Here is a 14,586-nt window from a genome sequence, read left to right as displayed (position 1 = left end):
AGTTGCAGAATTAGTCCTTTGATAAATGCAGTACTACAATCTGACCAGCAGAGGTCGCCATTTAAAATTGTATCAAACACCTCAATCACTAAAATCCTCTGTCCTCTATTTATTTATAAATCTGTGTGTTAACAAAATATATTTAGATTCTGGACTGTTCAGTTTGAAGAAGACAAGATGGGCTTCAGAGAAATGTGTTATTCTGATATTTAATTGACCTAACAATCTGGCTGATTGAAGAATATAATAAATAATAATAAAAATAATTCCAACATATTTGAGGGAGGAATAAGCCTGTGAATATTCTCATTCATCCAGGTCATGGTTATCTCAAGGAAATTCAATCGAATGCAACTGGACTTAGTTATTTGTCTTTGAAGACGTTTCACCTCTCATCCAAGAGGCTTCATCAGTTCATGCTCGCTTGACTAGGCTGGGACTAGTCCGAGCCTAGTCAAGCGAGCATGAACTGATGAAGCCTCTTGGATGAGAGGTGAAACGTCTTCAAAGACAAATAACTAAGTCCAGTTGCATTCGATTGAATTTCCTTGAGATATTTGAGGGAGACATATCAGCACTGATCCCCCAGTTAATTCAGACTGAGTTTGATTTCATTCTCTGATTTTGAGTCATTACACCCAAATCCAAGCAGACACTGTAGGAGCAGCTGGACTTACTGTTTACTCGGAGGTTCATGGTGCTCCTGTTTTTGCCCGCGATGAACGTGTACTCGCCGGCGTCGCTCCTGTAGGTCTCAGAGATGGTGAGGCGGTGCAGCTTCCTGATAGCCACGTAGCTGAACCTCTCCTCCACTGAGAACTGAATCTCCACCCCGTTCCTCAGCCAGCGCCCCTCCACATCGTCCTCGTTCACCTCGAACTCAAAGGTTGCTCTGTGCTTCTCCAGGACCTACAAGACAGGAAGGCAGAATTTAGTTTGTCTGCATGTTGGTTTGGGTCCAGAAAAACCGTTTCTAACCTCGTTAACTGGTTTAAATGCTTCTTCTCTTTACCGAGAAGTCATGCGAGGTTTACTTTTCAGTGACTAAAAGCAGTGAGGAAGAAGTTTTACTCTGTCACTGTTCGATTCTAAAACAGAAACTGAGGACGTGTTGCCACACGAACAGTTAATCAACTTCAAATACTATGTGATCGTCCGGCTCACCGTGATTTCCCGCTCGGCCGGTTCGGAGATCCGGATATCGCGACCCTCCACGGTCAGCTGGGCCTTGGAGACGCTCGATCCGGCTACGACGGAATATTCTCCAGCGTCAGACAAACGAACTGTCTGGATCATCAGACGGTGAACGTACTTCTCTGCCGTCACGGTGTACCTGCAAATGCAACACACAAAATGACCCTCAGCTCATAATTAGCTGTTTAAAAAGCTTCTGCGCATGGAAAGTGTAGGAGAAGTTATTTTCAGATGAATACCTTTCCTCAGACATGTCCAGCTCCTGACCGTCCTTCATCCACATCACCTGAATGTTTGGCTCAGAAACTTCACACTCAAAAATAGCCTTCTTCTTCTCGGTGATCTTTATGTCCTTGATTTTCTTGGTGAATTCAATCAACCGAGCTGGAAAAAAAAACACAAAGTTATCTAAACCTGGAAAATATTACGCTAAAAAATATCAAAAACCGAAAAGAAGCTTCTTCACAGGTTAAATTCCAGGTCAGTCTTGGACATCCATATCAGCGGTGTTATTTGAAGTGTGACTGTGCAGTCACTCGTCCGCCTAATTAAACATGTAAACCTTCAGATCTACAAACTGAATACCCCACACTGACTGAGACATAAATACACAATCAAAATTTAAGGAATTTAAGCTTACAAAACCTTTGTTCTTCTGTGCTGCTTAGGAGAGAACTTCCTCTGAAGTGGGAGCTAAAAATGTTCTTCAAAACAGCGTTTTAAGACCTACGATCATTCCCTGTTCTTGTAGTAACATGAAATACAATAAAAGGTGGGGTTCTTAGAACGCTAAACAGGAGAAGAAGCCCTTTCACAGTGAATGTGTAAAGTGTCGTGTTACCTTCGACAAACAGGTTGGCAGCGGTGGCAGCAGAGCCGGCCACAAACTGGTACTCTCCTCCGTCTCCGAAGTGGACGTTTCGTATGGTGAGCGAGTGCGTGAGCTGCCGGCTGCGGACCTGACATCTGTCCGACGACTTCACCTCCACGCCGTTCTTCAGCCATTTGTAGGTGATGCCCTCATAGTTGACAGTGACCTCGAAGGTGATGGTGTCTCTCTCCTGAGCGTTCAGGTCCTTCAGCATGGAGGTGATCAGGACGGCTGGAGAAGACGCCAAGGGTCAGGTGAAATACAAAAAGGCCATGAACACTTTTATTCATTAAATGGCCTGTTTTCTGAACAAGACCATTAACGTACATTCAAGGAATATTCTCTGATCCCTCTCATGATTTACATCAGCTCTGATCTTGATTGCATATTAGAAAACGTACAAAAAATATCAAATTATATATGATACAAGATACCACTTAAACTTTAACTTTGGTTATTCTCTCTGAAATTAAATATGCTTTTGTTTTTACCTGTATTTGTTTTCAAATTAGACAATGCAAATTCCACAAAGTTTCAAAAGACAAAATATTATTCATTGTACAGAAATATGAACTTCACTTCCTGTCAGGCTTCTAAAATGTTCTAAAAAATGTTCTTAACTGAAGGTCAGTCAGACACATTATGCTGGTGTGATCCGGTTGCATCTGATCTTACGGTTAACGGTTAGCGTTGCAGAGACTCGGTCGTTCCCGCAGACGAAGGTGTACTCAGCAGAGTCGTCCCTGCTCGTGTTCATGATCTTCAGCTGGTGGAGTTTTCCCTGAACCACGATCCTGAACTTCTCGCTCATCTCGATCTCCACGCCGTCTTTCAGCCAGGTGGACGGCACGTTGAAGTGAGAAACTTCACACTCAAACGTGGCCACCTGAGTCTCTGGGACCGTCACGCTCTTCATGGGTTTGGTGACTCGCAGAGCTGCAACAGACAAATCCAAAAAATAAGTCAGGAGAACAATTAGTCAAAGTGTTTGAGTCAGTGCAGAAATCATTTTCCTGCTGTGCTTCAAATTCTTCTCATCACTGTCATCCCTTTTCAGTTTTAAATCCATCTCGGTACAAACTATAAAATAAAAATACATAAAATGCAAATTACAATTCTAAACAATATTCTCTTGAGATATTATTCTCTATTCTAAATTTTAACTTAATAATGAAAACAAATAGAAACCAAGACATTTCTACAATCATTTTAAATCACTTTTGAGAACAACAACTCAAAACAAATGAGAAAATGTAGATTTTTATTTAAAATAAATTTAAATTGCAAACAATTTAAAATTACAAGACTGCATTTTCTGACAATCCTACTGCTTGATAGAACTGTGTTTTTTATAAAAAGCATTTTGTACAAAGCGCTAACAAAAACGTTCAACATCTGCTGGTGCGTACTAACATCACAGAATTTGTGCTCCTCTTTTTAATCAACTGTTGTAATCTTTACTGATTGTTATTGTTGTTGTTGTAAGTGCATTACGTACCCTCCACGGTGAGCGTGGCGCTGCACTGCAGGTGTCCGACCACAGCCGTGTACTCTCCTGCGTTGCTGCTGTCGACGTTCTGCAGGATCAGCTTGTGAGCTTTCCGCTCTGACAGGATCTTACACTTGTCACTCGACTTCAGCTCCACACCTTTAAACATCCACCTGACGGGGATGTTGTCATGTGACAGGCTCATCTCAAACGAGGCCGTGCCGTCCAACAGTGATGTCACGTCCTTTGTCTTTTTTATGATTTTGATAGCTGGGAAAAAAAATCAAATTGCTGTTAAAAGGGATCAAATTTTAAAATAGTTAAATACAAAACTATACCCATAACTAAACTTCTATGACTTTTGTTTCTGCTAATGAACTGGATAATTCTAGTTAAACCAGTAAATCAGTGATACTCACTCTCTACGTTGAGTCTGGCGTTAGCTGACAGTTTTCCCAGTTTGAAGGAATAGACAGACTCGTCCTGTGTGTTGCAGTTCTTGACCTTCAGCGTGTGGACCATGCCATCAGTGGTGATCTCGTACTTGTCGCTGTTCTGCAGGTCCACGCCGTTTTTGATCCACTGAGATCCTTTCACATCGGAGTGGGTGAGCTCCAGTGTGAACACCGCCTCCTGGGTCTCCGTCACAGTCTGGTTCCTCAGAGTTTTCTTGATCTTCACAGCTGCAGATGGAAACGGAGGACTCGGTATTTACACAATGATAATATACAATAAAAGACACAACATGCTGATGTTTGTTTGTAGTGTTCCATACTTATCTTAAATAAAAGAACAGAAAATAAAAAAAATAAACAAACAGAACCACACTGAATGTGTGTGTTGAGAAGCTTACCCTCCACCCTGAGGTTAGCTGTGGTTTTGGAGTTGGCCACCTGGTAGCTGTACTCCCCGACATCTTGTGGTCTGGTGATGACAATAACGAGGCGTCTGACGGCTCCGTTCACCTCACTCACTACGTTCTCACTGAAGTCCACGGGCTGACCCTCCTTCAGCCACTTACCCTCAGCATTGGCATTAGCGACTTCGCACTCCAGCTCAGCTGTCTGGGACTCTGCCACTGTCACGTCCTGTAGGGGCCGTGTGATGGCTCCACCTGGTGGCAGCGTGAGGGAGAAGGTTGATTTATAATATTCTATCCAAGATCTTCCCATGTATCACATGACAAGAAAACAGCGTGAACCCTGACATGCAAAATCGTTTGCAAAATAGTTTTGGTAAACTGCCTTAATGTAATGACTAAAGCCTGCAGAATTATTGTATCAGATGTGACCCCAAAGGATATTCTAGAGGTATTTGTGCAGCGTTTCAATGTCATGTTAAAAGTATTGTTCAGAAGCAGTTTTTAAGAATCAGTGATCATGTTCATTTGAGCGCTATTTGAGCATAAAACTCAATAATCTCTTATACAGTTTGGACGTACCGGAGACAGTGAGCGTGGCGCTGGATGTCTTTTCACCAGCATGGAACGTGTACTGGCCTTCCTCATCCTTCATGGCGTCAATGACTGTCAGCGAGTGAGCCTTGCCCTTTGACTCCATCTTGTACTTGGGTCCAGGTTTGAGCTGCTGGTTCCTGAATGTCCAGACTGCGTCGATACCAGGGTGAGAAACTTCCACATTAAAGGTGACATTCTGGGACTCTGAGCACACTTTGTCCTCCATGTGCTTCACTATTTGTACCTCTGTAAAAACAATAATGTGGTTAGAAGGCGGAACGGTAGCAGGGACCTAAAAGTAGAATCCTTGGGGTGGGTGGGGGGTCAGTCTTACTTTCGACAGTTAGGCTGCAGCTGGTGTCGACCTTGCCAACTGCCAGTTTGTAGTGTCCTTCATCAGAAGCAAAGGTCCTGGTGAAGACAAGTCGCTGCTTGGCTCCCTTTGCCACCATCTGAATTCGGTCACTGGGTATCAGCAGTTTGTCATTGTGGTACCACTTGACCGAGCTGATGTCTTGAGCTGAGATCTTGGCCTCAAGAACAGCCTTGGTGCCTTCGATGGAGGACACGTCCTTCAGTGGCACCACAATATCAATAGCTGTAAGTAAAGATAATAAAATGATGACAAAGACGTAAGGGTTCAGTTTGCTCTGCTGATGGTTAGAGTTTGATATCACTTAGATCTGATACTAATTGTGACTCTCACTTTGAACACTGAGTTTGCCCGATGTGGAGATGTCTTGGGCAGGGACCACAAAAGAGTAGGTAGCAGCATCTTCTGTGCTGACATTCTCAAGCAGCAGCTTGTGAACAAGTTTGTCAATCACAATGTGGACACGGTCCGAGGCAGAGATGGCCTGGCCGTTCTTCAGCCAGGTTCCCTCAACATTCTCCTGGGAGAACCTGACCTCCAGCTGAGCAATGTCACCCTCACACACAGTGAGGTCAGTCAAGGGGTGCATCAGGGTCACCGGGCGCACTAAAGGTGGAGAAAACCCCATTACACATCACATTACACCACAGCCGCCATTGAGAGCATTTTGAATAGAAAACTTTGGAAATCATGATTACTTTTCAGAAACATCCTTTTCACATACTGTATGCTGTAAAGTCACTTACGTTTCATCTTCAGTGAGGCACTGGTCCTCAGATCTCCGCATACAAAAGTATATTTCCCCTGGTCTTCTTTCCTGACGTCCTTTACAGAAAGGCTGTGTCTTCCTCGGCGGGAGGACATGATGTATTTGGGGCTGGGAGAGAGCTCCTTGTCTCCAAAGAACCAGGTGCCCTCAGCATCCTCTCGAGACAGCTCAACCTCAAACTCTCCAGCATAGGTCTCTGGTACTTCAATGTTCTCCATTTGTTTTATGAGCTCCAGGGCAGCACCTGGATACAGAACAAGATCAAGAACCATTAACCAACAATCCACAATGAAAATCAAAGAAAATAGTTCATGGAAGGATTCTGGGCATAAAGATTACCTTCGACATGAAGTCTTGCGCTTGTCCTGACACTCTCATCATCTGCAGTCACACAAGTGTATTCCGCATCATCCCTCATTTCAATTGTCAGTACAGACAGGAAGTGGACCTTTCTGTCTGAGTGCATTCTGTATTTGTCTCCAGAAAAGATCTCCACATTGTTCTTGAGCCATTTGACTTTGACAAAAGGTTCATTGGTTTCGCACTCAAAAGTCACCATGGTGTCCTTCTCATTGGCACTAGCATCCTCCAGGCACTGAGTAAAGTTAACGGCTGCCTTGGCTGCAATAAGAAATAAAATGAAGCAAGACTTTAAAATAGATTAGGATATAAAAATGAGCATGTAACCAAAAGGATTTGGCGTAAATTGGCTTTACCTTGCACAAGCAGGAAGGCATGGCTTGAGGCCTCTCCAGCGACATTCAAAGCTTTCACCATGATGCTAGCAGAGTCCTCTACTGTGACATCTCTGATCACCAGTTCACACAAATGATCCTCAGGCCAATACCAGTAAATGCGGTCAGACTTTTCCACCAGAATGCCGTTCTTAAACCACTGACACTCGGGTTCTGGTCTGCCGACAACTCTGACATGGAAACGAACCTCTGCCATTGGAGCAACTGTCTTGCTTGTAATGCGTTCCAGGATCTTGGGTGCTTCCATGCTGGGGGAGAGCTGGACCCTCTCTGGTTTGATTGTGGGGATGGTGATCTTCCCTTGTTCCTCCATCATCCTCCTCTCAGCTTCTTCTTTCTCTTTCATGTGATGAAGCAGCTCCTCCTTGGTCTTTTTCAACAGATCTTCATAGGAGTCGTCCCTCTTGCGAGATTTGAACTCAACAGCAGAGATGGACTCATAGAAACCTTCCTCTGTCCTGCGCTTGAACTTGCTCTTCAGTTCCTCTGACTCTTCTGAGGTTTTCTCGTGAACAATCCTCTGTGTCTTACGCAGTTTAACAACCTCCCTGTCCTGTGTGGCCTCAGCAGGTCGTTCAGTCTTCACAATATCAAATCCAACTCTGCCAGGCTCATGTACAGCCTCTGCAGCCTTTGAATCAGGAGCACGGCGCAGTACAGATCTAAAGTCCTCTTTCTGTTGGACCTCCAGCTTCACAGTGTGTTCAGTTGTGCCTAGAGGATTGTCTGCGACCACCCTGACCTCTCCAGAGTCATAAGACTTGATGTCAACAATCTCCAAATAATAAATACCGTCGTAACGAAGTCTGTACCTCTTGCTTTTGCGGATAAGCTGTCCGTTAAGATACCAGTTAACCTTGGGTGCTGGATAACCAGTCACTCTGCAGCGGAATCGCGCAATGTCACCTTCCAGCACTCTGGCTGGTTCAGGAAGCAGCACAATTTCAGGTTTGGTCTTTTCAAATTCCTCTTCAGTGCTGACTCCTGCAGGTCCTCCCTCGTGAGCCATTCGTTCGATTTCATCCATTCTGTGAGGGGCCCTCCTGCCTTCAGGAAGCTGTGTTTCCTCAATAAGGCCCTTCTCATCCTTAACAATCAGGGTGGCTGACGTCTGGTCAACTCCAAACTTGTTTGTGGCTCTGCAGGTGATGACGCCACTGTCTCTAGCGTAAGCAACTTCATAATCAAGACTGCAGTAACCGAACTCATTAACCATACGCAACCTGTTAGCAGCTTCCAGAGGTTTACCATCATGCAGCCACTCCACCACCATGGTGGGGTCACCAATAGGGGTCAGTCTGCACTCAAAATGAGCTGGACCAAAGCGCTTCATTCTGATAGAGGTCAGCTTCTTCTTGAACTGTGGTTTCTGCTGCTTCTCTTTGTCGTAAAGGTCTCCCTCCTCCCACTGCTCTTGACCATAACGCATATGAAGGGGTTCCAACTCAGGAGCTGCGATCTCCTTGGCCTTGTAGGTACCTTTGGGAATGATGAGTTTCCTCTCTGCTTGAGGAGCAGCGAAGTCCACCTCAACATTAACTCTGCAACGAGTGGTGTCTCTGCCAGCCTTGTTGATGGCTGTAGCAGTGTACCAGGCACTGTCGGAGCCTGAAGCAGACGGGATCTGGAATTTGGCCTCTCCTTTGGTTCCATCAATCCTGAAATACATAACCAAACAGATAATTTGATCAAGATATTTATTAAACCACAACCAATTTTATATACCAAAAATGTGTCCAAAAATCAGAAAATCATTCATGGTCAAAATTCAAGATACATACTTGATATGTGGGTGTTTGTGTGGAGTAATGATGTCGCTGTTCTTCAGCCAGACAATGTCGGGCAGGGGGTTTCCAATGGCTTTGACAGCCAACTCAACCAGAGTGCCCTGCTTGACAGTAATATTCTTCAGCTTCTCAACGAATTGAGGACGTGCCAGGCTTTCCCTTGCTGTGGATCATCAAATACAGTGCAGAATAAGACAGCATTTAATAATAATAATTTTTATTGAAGCTGCAAGAGTTTTCTGATAAATGCACTCTAAAGACAAGATGCTGGCCATGGCACTGACATAGATTGAACAGATTATCATGTACCGTATGTAAGACAGCATCTGACACTGACTTACCATCAACAGTAAGAGTTACAGAGACAGAGGCCCGTCCAGCTCTGTTCTGAGCAATGACTGTCCACTCTCCAGAGTCATTTGGCATGGCTGGAACGATGATCAGCGACTGTATACCATCTTCTTTAATCACTATCTTGTGGGTGTAGTCATTGACCACTTGTTGTCCTGTTGACAAGGAGAATAAACTTGTTTTACAAGTAGCAGAAGCAACAGATAAACGGTGCATTTATAGAGTTTTTCTTATTTCTCTTACCATTGTGGAACCAGTATGTATCAGGCATGGGTCTACCAACAACCTTTAAGTCGAATCTGGCAGTTTGTCCTTCAGAACATTTTATTGAGGCAGGCTTCATGACAAACACAGGTTTGTAGAGTCTTTCTAGTTGAGCCTCGTCCGTCTCGTCGAGCCTGCGAGCGGGAGAACGTCCAGGAGAACGGCTGGATGAACGGGCAGGTGAGCGGCTCAGAGAACGAGGAGATGTGGATCTGAAAAAGGAGAGGAGTCTTTGGTATCAAAGTCTTAAAGGCTAAACATTAGGGCACTTTCAGAATGAAATGGCTATCTGGCAAAGTAATGGAGGCATCTGTATTGTACTGGAAGTGTGTTATTGCTACAAACATCTTGCCAGTGTCAGACCAAAGTTTGTTCAAGTTGTTTAAACCTGCAAAAACAAGCTATGAAAACAAAATCACTGAAGCTGACAAGGTAAACTTTTACAGTTTCCTATTTAAATGTCCAAGAGTTGTAAAGCAGCGGCATCATTCAAATTGAGTTTTTTGGTCTGAACAAACTCGGAAATATCTGGTTCTCCTGCTGAAGCAACAATATGTTAGATTATGCGCTTACATTATGTTTTTGACCTGGCTATTGTAAGTGTGAAAGATCCTATTTTTCACTTGTTGGAGCCCATTAAACCTTACCTGATCCTCTGTGTGGCTGGCCGAGGTGTGTACTGCTGAGGGGTTACAGCTCCAGACGGCTCTATGTAGAGCTTCCCAGAGCTGACAGCATTTCCCTTCATGTTAGTTGCGAAGGCAGTATACACGCCCTCATCCTCTGGTAGCACCACAGGCAGACGAAGGCTGGCTAGTCCATCCTGTAGAACCTCCATCTGGTAACGGCCACCAGGTCTGATACGCTGCCCATCTTTGTACCAAGCAATCTGGCAGAAGACAGAAGATACACAAATTTAACTTTGCAGAATCGGTCCTATAAAGGTTTGCAAGTGTTATTTAGTAAAAGAATCCCTTTCTGTATCTAAGTACTCAATAACACTGACATCTACTGAAGGCAGTTCAAGATTGTTATGGATTTTAAATTCTGTACCTTCTACACATTAATAAAACTTGAAATATAAAAAAAAGGCCCATCAATTTCACCCCACTGACAGACATTTTGTGACTGCTTTTCAGCAAAACGGATTAAGAGATAAATTTATTTGTGGATGGCATTGCACAGAACTGGTCATAACTTTCTCTTGATTAAGCACAAAGCCACAAAGGCAAAAAAATCGAAAACCTAATCTTGTTGAGAAAACATGTTGTAAAAACGGAAGCACTCATGAAAAATATATCCGAATATAACTTTGATGAAAGACGGTTTTCTGTAATTTAGATTCGATTCCTTTACATTAAGATGATGTTTTGATAAGATTTTCAGCTCAGCACCTTTGGCAGAGGCTTTCCAGCCATCTTGCAGTGGAAAGTGACGCCCATTCCCTCCATGATCCTGTAGTTTTTGACTGGTGTGTGGAAAGCCGGTTGCACTGCCTCCTCTTCTGCTGCAGTCACTATCAGCTCTCCATCCTCTGTCACCAGCTCTCTGTAGGTAATCCTCATGATACGGAGCTCAATCTCCTGGATGATCCTCTCCTCAAAGGCCGAAATGAGAAATTCCTACAAAAATGTTTGTAATGTTTAGACATAAACATTTTAGACATAAACTACACGGACTTTCATATAATCTTGGTAACACAGAGCTATGGATGTTTAAAAGGAAAGTACCGTTTCTGAGACGAAGCTCATGGGGGTTGTCACCTTCCTCTGTTCCAGCTCGTACTGACTCACAACCACAGAGGGCTCCTGAATCACTGTCGTCGTCACTTCAGTTTTATACGTCACGTCATGCTGCGTCATATAGGCTTCATATTGCTCTGCAAACACAGATGGAGAAATACTGAGTCAGTGGTCCAACATAGCTTTCTTTAATACATTCAAATGGTCCTGTAAATGAAGATGTCCTGCTGCAAGTGGTCATTCCGCTATGACAAAAATTCCTGGATGGAGAAACAAAAGGATGCTGAGACCTTCCTCCAGCAGGCTGGCGGAGGCTGAGGCTTCCCCGTGTGGATTCTTGATGAAGATAGAGTATTCTCCAGCATCATCAGCAAAGGTCATGGAGATCTCCAGTTTGCATTCTCCTGTCTCCTTCTTGTAGGCAACTTTATACCTGATGGCAAAAAACAAGGCAATAGTTATCTGTTGAGAAAAGTCAGCTAGAAATCATAAAAGCTGCACATCTAAACTTCTGTTCTGACACAAGTGTGAAAATGTCACAGTCGTAAATAATCTCTAGCTAGCCCTCTAGCCCTCACAACAACAAATAAGTAGCCTGATGTTCAGACTGAATATCCAAAATGATGCTCACCTCAGAAGACATTATCATCGTTAACATCACCCTTTATCACCTCTTACAGAGTACCTGCACTAAGTATTGTTGTACTCTACAGGCTTTGGGTGGGAAAATTGGGGACTTGAACCAGATTATGAAAAAAGTTGCCAACAGCATCTGTGTGGAGACACCAAGGGGAGATTTGTACCTGTAACCAGTAGTGAGCGGCACACCACTCTTCTTCCAGATGATGTGAGGTTTGGGATTTCCTCCAACCTGGCATTCAAAGACAACACTTCCTCCCTCCACCAACTTCTGAGCAGTCGGCTTCTTGATGAAGAAGGGAGCAGCAGACTCCCCCGTGCTCACCTCCATCACCACCTGTTCCTTTGTCTCGATCGCAACACTGAAGGGAACCGACAGCAAATCAAATACTGCAGTGGCACAAACTGGACATGTAATTTGGTTAGGACTATTGGGTACTGATATAACAGACAACTCACGTTTTCTGTTGAGTCATTCCAATTTCGGTGACGGCCGTCGTTTCCTCTCTGCTCTCGATTTCTTCTGACACTACAGCAAAGTTAAATTTGAATTAGTGCAACCCTGACAACCTTTTCCATCCACAAACTAATTTAAAATGCTTTGTTAACTAAAATACATAATTAGTACAAGCTTGTCTTAAGACTAAAATTATATTTTAAAATTTTCTAAAATTAATACTGTGAATTAAACTTGGGTAAACTAATTGTGTGTCTCTTGAGTCATATTTAGCATATTTATTTTGGTCATTACAACTCAAAAGGCCTTTGTTCATTAATCCTACCACCATTACCTTTGACCAGCAGGTAGCAGGAAGTGCTGATGGTTCCTGCCTCGTTAGTGGCAGTGCAGCTGAAGCGGCCGCTGTCCTCAGCGAATGCCTCGCGGATCACCATCCGGGCAAATCCATTCTTGTAGGTGATCTGGAAGTCGATGGAGCTCTCGATCTGATAATCCTCTCTGAACCACATGATGACAGGAGCGGGGTGGCCGCTGATCTGACACTCCAGGGTCACAGACTCACCCTCCGTCACCGTTACGTTCTTCAGGCCCTAAACAGCAAGAAAAGTCACACCTTCAGACGCCTGGAAAGTCCAGATGTTCTGCCAATTATTTTCTTCATTAATTGATTTAAAGCTGCACAATGCAGTTCAAAGCTCATTTTAATACCTATATAATCTTATGTAGTTGTAACATTCAACTACATTTCACAGATTCAGCAGCACAAAAAAACAAACATTGGAAATTAGATAACTAATGTAGGATAATCTACTGTGAGGTGTACACTTATTAACCACACTAACAGTCTACAGTCCTGTTGGCAGCTCGTTTGGGCTGCAGCACATTAGTTTTGCAGGCACTTGGACATGATGACGATGCTAGATCAAAAGTCAGCAGATCACCAAAGTTAGGATTTCTCCTCTGGCTACCACAAATGCCATGACAGTCCATCTAATGTCTGTGGTGGGTGTGCCACCCCAAGATCCAAGCTGCTAGCATTACTGGAGATACCACAGTCTGTGGACATCTAAACACGTGGTGACTACATTTTGAAGGAAAGAAACAGGACGTGGACAGGAAAAGTACTCACAGCAATGAGAGTGGGAGGAACAACAGGCTCCTGAGCTCTTGCAGGCACTGCAGCCGCCTCCTGAAGAAAAACAAATGAACGAGTCAAACCTCATCAAACACAGAAAATAACAAGGTGTTTCTCTGCGGTTTCTGTGAGGATGGAGGGGTGGCAGCCGGTTATTACAGACAAAAACCCTGCAGCAAGGACAGAGGGATGAAGGTCAATAGGGGAAGACAGGAAGAAAAAGGAGATGATTCTTCATGAGGTGGGTGAAAGGCAGCATGTGACTGGCTGCTGCGTTACGATGAAGAGGGAGAACGCGGGTCCACACGGTTAAAATGGGGGAAGCGAAACTACAGTGAGGAGGTCGGACCAACCTGAGGTTCCCAGTCCTCAAACTCCTCCTCACTCACTGCGTAACCTCCACTCGGCTGTAACTCAAACTGACTCTGATATCTGACATCTTTAAACGGCGGCGGGAGGGGCTCCGGCGTCACTCGCACCTCCACCGCCGTCGCTCTGCGAGATGGACTGGGCGACTTGACAGGCTTGATGATCTTTCTGGGAGCGTGGGGCGATCTTAACTCTTTCTGCAGAGTGGCGATGGCAGAGCCAGCAATGGACACCTGACCGAGCCAATGAGAACAACGTTAACCATCATCACACACAGAGACTTCCATAGTCCACGTTCGTTAGTGAGCGAAAACAGCGGTGGAGAGCGATTCCTAATTTATTTTCCTTGCAAGGTGCAGACAGAAGTCTACGGTCCTCCTTACAACCCTTTCACATCAAAAACAAAGCAATGAAGAGGTTACCACAGCAACGGCAACAACGACCTGGACAGGTGACAGCAGTGCAGATTACAAACAGATCATGACTGATCCATCAAAGTCTTCATTAAGTTGGTAGACTGGCTCTGTGGAATTTCTTACTGACTAACTGGTTTAAAAAAGATCCCCAGGTTTGTTTCGACAACAGGGATGCCACTAAGAATAAATTTCATTATCCATCAATCTGTCAGTTATTGTCACAATCATTTTGTCTAAATTATTTCAAAAAATTGTGAAAAAAATTCTCCTCTTAATTTCCCAGAAGCCAAAGTGACATCTCCATGTTGCTTCTTCTGTCCAACCAGCAGGCAAAAACCAATCAATTAATCAACTAATTGTTGCCGTTCTACTCGGCAACAAGCATCCTTTTAACTCACTGTTTTCATGCAGCTTCACCTAGCAGATGTTGTATAAAACCCTGTCTGCACTCCCTCATATGTAGACAATGTGAATGACATAAGTGGATCCAGAAAATCCTATTTTAAGTATCGGAAA

The 14,586-nt window shown here is 44.0% G+C and overlaps 1 protein-coding gene across 1 annotated transcript in view; it reads right to left on the bottom strand.

The window, feature by feature from the left end:
- The window catches only part of ttn.2 (titin, tandem duplicate 2), a 198,402-nt gene that overhangs the window by 171,505 nt on the left and 12,311 nt on the right, over nucleotides 1-14,586 (bottom strand). The window contains exons 13-38 of the mRNA XM_046403600.1: nucleotides 13,639-13,887; nucleotides 13,280-13,339; nucleotides 12,482-12,740; nucleotides 12,150-12,219; nucleotides 11,855-12,052; nucleotides 11,342-11,484; nucleotides 11,040-11,188; nucleotides 10,704-10,931; nucleotides 9,957-10,198; nucleotides 9,289-9,521; nucleotides 9,036-9,200; nucleotides 8,689-8,857; nucleotides 6,869-8,565; nucleotides 6,492-6,773; nucleotides 6,130-6,396; nucleotides 5,717-5,989; nucleotides 5,345-5,608; nucleotides 4,996-5,256; nucleotides 4,408-4,668; nucleotides 3,974-4,237; nucleotides 3,564-3,824; nucleotides 2,741-3,001; nucleotides 2,036-2,296; nucleotides 1,434-1,578; nucleotides 1,165-1,333; nucleotides 678-909 (exon numbers count right to left, since the gene is read on the bottom strand). Of these exons, the coding sequence (XP_046259556.1) occupies nucleotides 678-909; nucleotides 1,165-1,333; nucleotides 1,434-1,578; nucleotides 2,036-2,296; nucleotides 2,741-3,001; nucleotides 3,564-3,824; nucleotides 3,974-4,237; nucleotides 4,408-4,668; nucleotides 4,996-5,256; nucleotides 5,345-5,608; nucleotides 5,717-5,989; nucleotides 6,130-6,396; nucleotides 6,492-6,773; nucleotides 6,869-8,565; nucleotides 8,689-8,857; nucleotides 9,036-9,200; nucleotides 9,289-9,521; nucleotides 9,957-10,198; nucleotides 10,704-10,931; nucleotides 11,040-11,188; nucleotides 11,342-11,484; nucleotides 11,855-12,052; nucleotides 12,150-12,219; nucleotides 12,482-12,740; nucleotides 13,280-13,339; nucleotides 13,639-13,887 (7,063 nt within the window). The remainder of the gene's footprint in view (nucleotides 1-677; nucleotides 910-1,164; nucleotides 1,334-1,433; nucleotides 1,579-2,035; nucleotides 2,297-2,740; nucleotides 3,002-3,563; nucleotides 3,825-3,973; nucleotides 4,238-4,407; nucleotides 4,669-4,995; nucleotides 5,257-5,344; nucleotides 5,609-5,716; nucleotides 5,990-6,129; nucleotides 6,397-6,491; nucleotides 6,774-6,868; nucleotides 8,566-8,688; nucleotides 8,858-9,035; nucleotides 9,201-9,288; nucleotides 9,522-9,956; nucleotides 10,199-10,703; nucleotides 10,932-11,039; nucleotides 11,189-11,341; nucleotides 11,485-11,854; nucleotides 12,053-12,149; nucleotides 12,220-12,481; nucleotides 12,741-13,279; nucleotides 13,340-13,638; nucleotides 13,888-14,586) is intronic.

The sequence above is a fragment of the Scatophagus argus genome, chromosome 11 (genome assembly GCF_020382885.2).
Source record: "Scatophagus argus isolate fScaArg1 chromosome 11, fScaArg1.pri, whole genome shotgun sequence".
Taxonomy (NCBI): Eukaryota; Metazoa; Chordata; class Actinopteri; family Scatophagidae; genus Scatophagus; species Scatophagus argus.
The sequence above is the reverse complement of the archived record's forward strand: the minus strand, read 5'-3'. Positions and strand labels throughout refer to the sequence as shown.